Raw genomic sequence first — 10977 nt, 5'->3', positions numbered from 1 at the left:
CGCTGAAGTGACTAAAGACAAATTCCTCCAGCTGGTCATGAGATAAATGCGGTCGGCCCCTCCACCGCTTAGCTTATGAAATGTACGGTGGAGGAATAAAAAAGTTATGGAGTTTTTTTACTCTGATATATAATCACAAAGTACAGGATATACCATATGCTGACTGGACAGAACATCAGTACCAGTAGTACACAGTTCAGCCTAGTAGTAGTAAAGGTAATTTGACTGTTGTCCATTATATTTACCTCTCACAATGTTATCTTAACATAATAACAATATTAATAAAAAAATATAGTAATTTATTGGAACAGCGAATTTGTCTTTTCGTTGGTTTACCCACAGGTTGTCAAAATCAAGCTAGCGTAACTGACCTACTTTCTGCATCTCCGACATTTTTTAAATAAAAAATATTTTAATAACCTGTAAAATGTGATAATGGTCTTGTGATCTTGTTGTTGTAGTGTTGACAATTTATGGCAAAATATTGCATCCCTTTTTGATATTCCTCGCATGACTGTCTGCTGCATCCCCTTTTTACCACCGTTCATGGATGTTCCCGAGTCAAAACTGAATGGCACCTGTGCGGCGCACGATATGTCACGTGATGTCCAATCCAGTAATATAGATCAACGGAACAGACGCCCTGCCGTTACAAGTTTTATTGTAAAAAAACAAGATCAGCATGAGAAGAACAAGAAAGTCCGACTGAGCGTGTGCACGTACGTGTGTCACTTTAAGTTTGGTCAGAGGCGAGCTCTAATCAAGCCGTGCCCTCTGGTTCCTACTGTGACAGGGTGCATCATCATGCTAGCTTGTAGTCTACACACACACACACACATCACCATGCCAGCTTGGATTACACACAACTGATGGCCTAAAAATCTTTTGGAGTACTAATGTCACACAAGGAACACATGTATCCAACTTATTTGGACGCTCCGTTGAGTTGAAGTTTTTGTCTTCAGCCTGCGACGGCGTCAACGTCCTGTTCTCCTTTTTCAGGCTGCTACGTGCACAGACACACAAACACACACTGCTCCTCTCTCAAGTAACCGTGACAGGTGGAGCTTAAGGCGTTAAAGGAAACCTACTGCCATACTTACACAATCATGCACGCGCTTCTTTTCTGTGAGGTCAGGTGTCCTGCAGCAAGTTTCCTGGTGATGTCAGCAGCATTTTGGAACAGCTAAACTTTATTGACAAGGTTGCTGACGACGGTCGACAAAGAAGAGCACAGCATCTCCATGTTTTCTTTCCCTTCCACCGTCATCGTTCCGTGTGTTTGTGGTTGAGTTTTAATGTTTTTTTTTACTCCGTCATGAATGTGGAATAAGAAAACATCCTTTAATAAATCACATTAAAAAGAAATTAATCACACATATGGGCTGGGTCAGAAATGACAAGCTCATTTGATGTTTTCCCAAGTGTTGATTTGTTTTTGTCATTTACATTCGACCCAAAAAACCCTGAAAAACGATCAGAAGGTTCACACACGTGATTAATAATAAAATAGATGGTGACAACAAACCCACCACGCCATATTTTAATAACACATCTGATGAGTTGTTGTGATTTTTTTAGGCCAAATGACAAGTAACAGAACACAAAAGAAGGAAATTTAATTTTTTTTATTTTTTTCCTTCTCTGGAGTCACTTAATGACCCAGATAGATTCCTCATTTATCTTTTAGATATTTAACACACATTTTAAAGTAACACACATTATGTTGTATGCATACTGAGGATAACACACAAGCTAAAATCAGATAAACTTCATGCTTTTCATTTTTGAAAAACATGAATCTGTGAGTTTTCACTGCTTTTCTTTTCCCGTTTCTTAATCATCAACTTGTTTACTTAGTTTATTTGATAGTGTTGCAAGCTGACATGTTGTTGACGTTGGTTTTTCTGAAGTCACTTCAACATTCATTATCTGAAATCACCCGCCTGTCCGTGCGTGCGTGTCTGTGTGTGTGTTTGCACGTGCCGCTGCTGTCAAACTTCACTATTTCATCTGTTGCTAAAAAGACACTTCCCAGCATGAACCTCCCGTCAGCCACACTCGGCACACCGAAATGCCAGCGCACACGCTCACAAACACAAAAAGAAGTGTCAACAATGCAAAAATAACTATTATTGAAGCGGCACACATAGTAACACAGAGACACACATATTTAATTTAGATAATACGCTGCTCGCTTTGATATAAGACTGACATTAGCAAAATAAAAATGTATTAAAAAAATAGGATTTTGTGTTTTCGTAAAGATTGCAATGCTAGAAAAGTGCGTCAGAGATAAATCCTTTTTTGATTTACTGTATGTGATTGAAATCATTCCATACTTGTGTGGAAAATGATTAATATGTGCACTGATGTGTGTGTGCACATGTCAAGTAGACAAAACTTTGATGGCTTTTATTTCCAGGTTGTGTGAATGCTTCTGGCCTGTCACTCACACAAACACACACACACACAAGCACACACACTCTGCTTTGATCCTGCTGCCCCTGAACCTTCATAAACCCGCACACCATTTATTACCTTTTATACAATAACAGGGTTCCTACTGTTTAAGTTAAATTTAAGACTTTTTAATGCCAGGTGAAATCAAATTTAAGACCAATTTTACAATAAACACAAATGACAAAAAAATTAAAAATGTGGAATAAACTCATGAATCAAAGTATTTTTGGTTGAATTATTCAAATATTGCTAATTGACCAATTGTTTTTATCCATATCTAACTGCTATTTTGTCAAATATGGCAAAAAAAACATTCTTATCAGTCATTTTTAAACAATGTAATTTCTGGAAATCCTCTAACGACCCAACATTTGTAGCTTTATGACCCAGAGTGGGTTCTCAACCCCAGCTTGCTGTAGATGAAACCTTAAAGTGTCTGTGACATCAAATTTTTGTAAGAAATATGAATGTATTTTTGGAAAGACAACATTTTTAACATTAGAAAACAAATTTCACATCGCTCTGATGGACAGTTGAGATATTTGCAGGTGAAATAAGAGGAAGTGATGTCAAAAGGGAACATCTGAATGGGAATATTTCAAAAATAAATAAATGTTACCAATTATTTTAATATTTTATATGAATTACAGTCATCCTACTTACAATGTGTTAACATTTTTAAGACTTCTGAAGATTGATTTAAGACATTTTAAGGCTAATTAAGGCCTTATTTTTGGATTGATGAATTCAAGGACCTTTTAAGACTTTTTAAGGATCTGCAGGAACCCTGAATAAAAGTTCAATATATTCATCAAACTTCTTGTTTTCTCCCTTGTTTGTTCATCCATAACTTCCTCCTGCTTAAGTCTATCCAGACCAGGGAAGTTTAACTAAACGAGAACAGCCGTGTTTAGACTAATTTACACCAGAATGTATTTTAAGTTAAGCTAAAGGGTATTTAACATTTGGGTTTTAGGTCTGAATAAGAGCACACAATCCAAAAACTGGCTCACAGGCAGGACATACAGTATGTGGCTCTGACCTCCTCCTCACTCTTTGCAGAATGCATCTGTGCAGAGATATTGGGGAGTGAAGGGTAAATATCAAACCCACGAATCAGAGCCTGCAGGTGGATGCTGCTGCGCTGCTTCTAGGGATAAGCAGGCATGTCAAGTTAGAAAATAGCAATGCTGCTTGATTTTAAATATATATGAAAAGACTCACTAGAAGAGAAATGGCAAGTGCTCCTGGTGTTCCGGCAGGCTGAAGGTATAGCAGCATCACTTCTGAATTGTCCCGTAAAACACAATTATAAACCATCTGTTATGTCTGAATAATAAAACCATCATCAGTTAAAAAGATGTATAAGCTGAGTAAATATATTTACTCAAAGTAAGGGTAAACTCTTGCTGAAGTTAATCTCTAGGGATGGTTTTTGCGATCTTTGCCAAAACTGCCACGCAGTTCCGTTTCTCTGCTTTCTAACATGGTGTGTGCCCATTTAAATCATTGAATCTCATGTTCTCTCCTCAGAGCCTCCACACCCGATCGCCCCGCCCCAGCTGCTCGGGGTTGGTCCCACATACCTGCTGATTCAGCTCAACGCCAACTCCATATTTGGAGACGGACCGATTATACTGAAAGAGGTGGATTTTCTATACAATATTTTAAAGCATTCACTCATTTGTAAACGATGTTACAGTAATCATCATAAACATTTAATATGTACTAAGTTACCTTTTTTTTTGCTTTAAAGTTGTATCTTTCGCTAGTTTTTTCATTGAACTTAACATGCCCTGTAATGAATATTTTGGAAGAAATGGAAGAGTTCGTTAGAATCCAAAACACTTCTTTATTTATCACCCTACTATAGTGGTTATTTAACTATCTTCTGGTAGGTTAGGTTAATAGTTTGCAGTAATCACTGTGGTATTGCAAAAACCAGAAATGCAGTACTCTAAACCAGGGGTTCTTAACCTTTCTAACATCGGGGCCCAATTTGTTGAACATAAAGTGGCCCGAGGCCCAGTCAGACATTACCAATGTACGGATCAAAATGATAATTATTCTAAATCTTGGTTTAATTTTTATTGTATTTACATTATAACTAAATTAAATACACTTACAGTTTAAAAGTAAAACTCCTGTCAAATAATCACAAGATATGATAATGACAAACATTTTTATATTGCAACCTGCCCATAACAATAGATATATATTTTATAACACAAACAATAACAAAAATAGACAATTCAAAAAATAAGTGTGGGCATAAAATAAATAAATTAAAAATGTTTAATGTAAATGTTTCAAATAAAAAAACCTGTAAAAATAAATATGATAAAGTACAAATGAAAATTTAGCATTTTAAACTTTTGCAACCAGAAGCTGCTCTTCATATTAGTGACAAACAAAAACAGTAACAGCATTTTGACAAGTTTAAAATTTCTTTAAAATACATTCAAAATGTTTAAAAATAAACTACAAAAATTAATTTAAAGTGCAAATTAAAATATAGTTGTATCTGCAACTGTATTTGATAATGTTTTGAACTTTTAAAATATTACATGGTAAAAACAGAAGCTGCTCTTCATATTAGTGACAAACTTTGGTGTTTTTTGACAAGTTACTTTCATTTTTGCTTCTACTTTTAATTTAAAATAAGTTTCCATTCTCGTAAGGTTTCTAAGGTTCTTCTTCTACATATTAAAAATGTTGTTAAACATCTGAGTGGTGCACTACTGCTACTAGTGGTGAGAAAGTGTATTGCACCTTATTCAAAATCAATGCAGTCCCACGGCCCTCTGCGGCCCAAAGTTAAAAACTGTTGTTCTTTTGAGGCCCTCATGATGGCGCCCGCGGCCCCTATAGGTTAAGAATCTCTGCTCTAAATAACATCAGGTTTTTTTTCTTGTGCTTTTTGATGAGTTTTCAACATGAATATTAAAATAAATTCAGTTCCATTCAAAAATAACAGTACATTAAATGACACACTTCCTGTATGTTACACATTATTTCCAAGAGTACAGTTTGGCTTATTGTTGCTAACTGCTTAGCTCTCATGTGTTTTTGCTTGGGTCTTAAAATACCACCCTAAACATGTTGTACACCTTTTCGGGTTCCAATATTCACATTTTTTTTCATGATTTACAGTTTCTCTAAGAACATAAACCCCTCAAAAACCGGGGCTTCACTGTATATAACAGCAGAGAAAATGGTGTTAAAGCATCATCTCAGTTCAATAACGTGCTTTTTTTGTTTTTAGTACAGGTGGTAAGAAGAGATGTGGTGTTTTATGCAACGTATTTTGATCATAGAAGCAGGCATTAGCATTCTGGTTTGATGAGTCTGTTTAGATCAGACAAATAAGAGTAAATACTAATCTTTATTATCAGTATCAGCTCCTGACCTTGGTAAAAAAAGCAAACATCATGTATTAACACAGATACTGAGTACTAAACACTCCAGTGTGTCATGTTTGACTCTTTTCCTTCAGGTGGAGTACCGGATGACGTCAGGAAGCTGGATCGAGACTCACGCTGTGAATTCTCCCAACTACAAGTTGTGGCACCTGGATCCCGACACCGAGTACGAGATCAGAGTGCTACTGACCAGACCAGGGGAGGGTGGGACGGGCAAAGCAGGACCACCACTCATTACTCGGACCAAATGTGCAGGTGGGTTGTCAACGGCGTAACGATAAGTTTTTCATGGAAAATTCTGGCAAGAAAACCCAAAAAATGACCTGACTCGATGCTATTGTGCACGTGTTTTATTGCTCGTCACATCTGATTATTTATCCATCGGTCTGGTGAAGGAATATCAATACGATGTAGAGGAGAGGAGAAGAATTAGAAAAGAAAAGAACAGAGTGCTCAGTCATCTAAAATAAATCGTGATTAAAATACCAGAGGCTTTCTCCACCTTTTATCACTTCTTATCCTCTTTTTCCTCATTCTTTACCTGCTCTCCATCTCTTCTCACTCATATGTGCCACTCCTCCCTCCGTATATCTTCCTGCTTCATTCCCAGTCACTAGCTTTGCCTCTTTCTCCCCTCATCTCTTCGGCTCTCTGTGGATCAATAGACGGAGGGCAGAAACACTGTCTGACATTTGTAGAAATAAACGACTGAAATATGAACACAGCCAGCCTGGGGGAGAGAGACGGCACGGGCGAAAAAAGGTTGATATGAAAGAGAAAGAGACAGAAATAAAAGCAATGAGCTTGAATGAAAAACAGAATAAGGGAGCAACGGAGAGATGATGAAAAACAATAAGGCTGGAAAAGAAAGAGGAGAGAGAGTAGGAGCAGTGCGAGAGGCGAGAAAATGATGAAACTGAAAATAAAAATGAAAGAGATGAAAACTCATAACTACAGCGCCTGACTGATGTCTGCCAGTGTGTGTGTGTGTGTGTGTGTGTGTGTGTGTGTGTGTGTGTGTGTGTGTGNCTGCCAGTGTGTGTGTGTGTGTGTGTGTGTGTGTGTGTGTGTGTGTGTGTGTGTGTGTGTGTTTCATGTTTATTGACAGAGGGGAAGTCATAGACTTGTTCAGGCGACTCGTCTATTGAACAGTTTCCTGTTCGACAGGAAGAGGAAATTAATCTTCTCTTCCTCCAAGGTGGAACTCATCTGTGTTAAAGACATCAACTCATTGTAATCAACACAATGTGCTGATAACGAGTCATTGATAAAAACAATTATTAGTGAATGTTTTATTTTTGGTTCAGTTTATCTATAGCACCAGTTTGCAAAAAACATCAACTCAGATCAGGTCAAAAATGCATTTATTAAAACACAGTACACACACAAGATAAAGACAAGATAAAATGTCAGTTAGTAAAAGTTATTAACTAAAGCAACAGATTGTGTTTAATTTTTATTTTGGCACATTACAGGTGCAGTTATAGAGACTAGAAAGAGTTTGGACAGCAACAAGACAAGGAAATGCTACATGTATGTTCCACAGCAGTCTCTTTCTATAGCAGCAGAACTTTGGGATAGCTCAGGAAACCCATGCCGATCCTAACTATAGGATTTATCAAAAGGAACGTGTCAAGACTATTAAATGTACACAGTGTCAGTCTCACAGACAGAAACTGGAAGATAAAGCTTCATAACTGAAAGCTCTGCCTCCCGTTATTTTTTTCAGAACTCTAGGAACCGCAAGTAAACCGCAAGTAAACCTGAGAGTGAAGAGCTCTGTCAAGAACATGTTAAACAATGGCATCTTTAATATAAGATGGAGCTTGGTTGTTCAGAGGTTTAGGTTAGTTTCTGACACTAAAGGAGACCTGATGCTTTTAAATCTTTTTTTTATATTTAAACCCTTCATTTAGGATCTATATAAAGTGGAACTGCAATTTTTTTTGGTCTGGTAACTTCAAAAGCCCCTCTTTCCGTCTCAGATCAACTCGATTTGAGGCTGTCTCTTCAGTTGTGTGAAACACTAACTAAACATTAAATAAATATGAAATGTAGTGGTTTTATGAGGGTTAAAACAGAAAACCACTTCCTGACAGGGTGCAGTACCATCGTAGAGCCTTGACAGGTAACTATTACTTTAATACGAATTCTTGTTTACAGTTTATACAGAATATTTTCTCTGGTGCTCGTTTTAAAAGCATTGGTTTTTTTGTGTGAATTAGATTTTATAAAATTCAAAAGATGTCCTCATGAACTGAATCTTATTTGTGCAATTTGACCGAGTTTGCAGTGTTTGGTTATTATTGTGGCAGTATATATTATTATGATTCTGCCTTATGAAGTCATAGCTTTTCTTTGCTTCATTCAAATTCACACAGTTTTTTACGTGTGTGTTGTGTTTGTTATGAGAGTGAAAGCCACACAGACATGGGGCAGAAATGTTATTTAAATGGTAATCATTTCTTTGCTTTTTCTGTTTGCTTAGGTTTGTCAGATCCCACCACCTGTAGTTTACTGATTTATTTGATCATAATAGTGAAGTCAGAAACGCCGACGTCAAGCTCAATCCAAAAATTGCCACTATAAAAAACAGTTTAATTAAAAAAGAATAAAGTTAATAAAAATCCTGGGGAGACATCACACTCTACTGAGCAGCTGATGTAATAAGAAAAGTTAATTTATCCATCTTTCTGTCTCTACTTCTTTCTCATGCTCCGTCATTCTCTCCACTCTGACTCTTCTCCATTTTTCTTATTTTTTCTCTCGTTTTTTTTCTTGGTGATGTATAGCTCTTGTCTGAAGGGTAAAAAATAATCTTGAAGTGAAGAGTGCTGAGTGTGTACGTGTGTGTTTTTGTGTCACTGGAGAAAATGATGAAGTAGCTTTTAATCCAAATCCCGAATTTTCTCCTGAAACGTTCTGGTCATGGCAGGTTACACACACACACACACACACACACACACACACACACACACACACACACACACACACACACACACACACACACACACACACACACACACACACACACTAAAACCACAGTAAAACGTGAAGGAACAGCTTAAGAGAGTCCTGCTATTTCATACATGTACAAACTGATATAAGAACAAAATCATAAAATTGATATTTTTAGACACATCGCACAGCAGGCAACACATAACTCTTAAAAGGTCAAGCTTTTAAAATAACAAACCATAAAAATACAAATGACTGATTGTGTCTGTTTGGTTTATGTGTTTGTGACAAAACTGTTGACAGATTGATAAATTATTAAAAATGCAACTTTGGTGCATTTTCATGTTTAAGGATATGGTAACATCCAGGCATAGAAAAGTTCATTTTAAAGGGTGTCTTCACACCTGACACATATGGTCCACTTTAAAGAGACCAGAGCTTGTTTCCTCCATTGGTCTAGACCTTTTACACAGGTGTGAATACACTCATGCTCTTGATACTCTTAATAGTCAGTTGTGTTAACACCATCTTTACTTCCTGGTCTGTGCTCTGTCCCGCCCCATCATTTCTATCCAATGGGAGCAATGATCGTCACCTGCGTGGCTTTGTTTATAAATTATAGTCCACTTACAAAAAGCACAATGCAAATCACACCAAAGGAAAAAACAAAGTCCACTATTTGGTCCAGACCAAAGGACTTTCCTGGTGTGAATACACCTTAAAAGACCAAAACCTCTAATATAAACCTATATTTATGCCAATAAAATACAATAATATTTCAGTCATACCCAAGCATTATCTAATAATCAACATAATTTGCCACATTTTCTTACATAGTTAAAGTAATTGGACAAGTAGAGGACAAATGTGTCAAAAAGTTGCAGCCCTTAAAAGCTATTTTCAGCAAACTGTCAGAAAGGGTTATCTAATGTGCGTTTGTTCCTCTCAATATGTTTTAGTGATTCATTTCAGTGATATTTCAGTTGATTTTAATAATAAATGTTAGCTTTTTCACATCTTAGTGCCAAATGGTGGTTAAAAATGCTCTTTTTTTAATAGAAAATCCCTCTTGTTTTTGGTCTTTTAGTCACATTTCGATAAATAAAATAAACTGCAAACTCAGCAAAAATGAGTGCATAGTTCCAAAGTATCCATATTAGGTAAGTCCATGAACCAATGTATGTGGTGAACTACACTGATTTACGGTTCATGGGTAAACTTGGCATTGAACAAGTTGTGTAGACAAAGTAAAGTAGCAAACTAAAGGAATAATGCAAACTTTCACCTTTTCTGTGCTTAAAGCTGCTCGTGACAAACACTTGCAGAGAGGAAATAGAGGTTGCAAATAATTAAATGTAGCAAGTTTCATTTGTCTTCCTCATGACAGTGGGAGGATTACCAGGAACTAATTGGACAGATTAACTTGGATTTAGCCACAGCTCCTCTCAACCTTTTCTGCTTGGCTCTTATTCGCTCTCCCTTTCTGCCTCTTCCCTTCTCATTTTCTTTAATCTCCTCTATTTTCTCTTTATGGTTTTTACAATAAACCTGTTTATTTGTCGCCTCTTGTAATGCTTTGCGTTGTGGAAGACAGTTGAGTTTTCTTTAGCGCAATTCATTTTTGTTCAGTTTCGTTTTCTTTTCTTTTGTTTTTTCCCTGTTTTAATTCCAACCTCTGGATTCTGCTGATATGAAGCTTTGTGTCCTCGTGTTATTGTTAGTGTTTATTGGTATTGTTATTGTTTTCAAAGCTCCATCTGTGAAGAACAAAGCCTTTTAGTTTCAACATGAATCCAGCCATTTGTCAGTCTACCGGAGGGGGGGAAAGGGACAAGGCATGCTCTGTGGTTTGCCTTTGGACTCGGTCCCGTTTCACTCTGGCCACGTTCCAAACTAGTTATCGTCTCTCCTCATTCCACCTCTGTGATGCTCTTCCCCCTCTCTCATCGTTTTCTCTCTGCTCGTTTTATCTGTCCCTTGTTCCATCCAGACCCAGTTTCATTTTTTCACACATTGCTCCGTTTTTTCCCACTCTTCTGTTTGATATTGTTTCATCTCTTTCTTTCTTTCTTTCTTTCTTTCTTTCTTTCTTTCTTTCTTTCTTTCTTTCTTTCTTTCTTTCTTTCTTTCTTTC

At 36.9% G+C, this 10977-nt stretch overlaps 1 protein-coding gene across 14 annotated transcripts in view; it reads left to right on the top strand.

Moving 5' to 3' along the window:
• The window catches only part of ptprk (protein tyrosine phosphatase receptor type K), an 86939-nt gene that overhangs the window by 39131 nt on the left and 36831 nt on the right, over positions 1–10977 (top strand). For all 14 annotated transcript variants that reach the window (XM_014030075.1, XM_014030077.1, XM_014030078.1 and 11 more), the window contains exons 9-10: positions 3997–4109; positions 5960–6140. In XM_014030075.1, the coding sequence (XP_013885529.1) occupies positions 3997–4109; positions 5960–6140 (294 nt within the window). The remainder of the gene's footprint in view (positions 1–3996; positions 4110–5959; positions 6141–10977) is intronic.

This window comes from Austrofundulus limnaeus, unplaced genomic scaffold (genome assembly GCF_001266775.1).
Source record: "Austrofundulus limnaeus strain Quisiro unplaced genomic scaffold, Austrofundulus_limnaeus-1.0 Scaffold996, whole genome shotgun sequence".
Classification (NCBI taxonomy): Eukaryota; Metazoa; Chordata; class Actinopteri; order Cyprinodontiformes; family Rivulidae; genus Austrofundulus; species Austrofundulus limnaeus.
The sequence above is the reverse complement of the archived record's forward strand: the minus strand, read 5'-3'. Positions and strand labels throughout refer to the sequence as shown.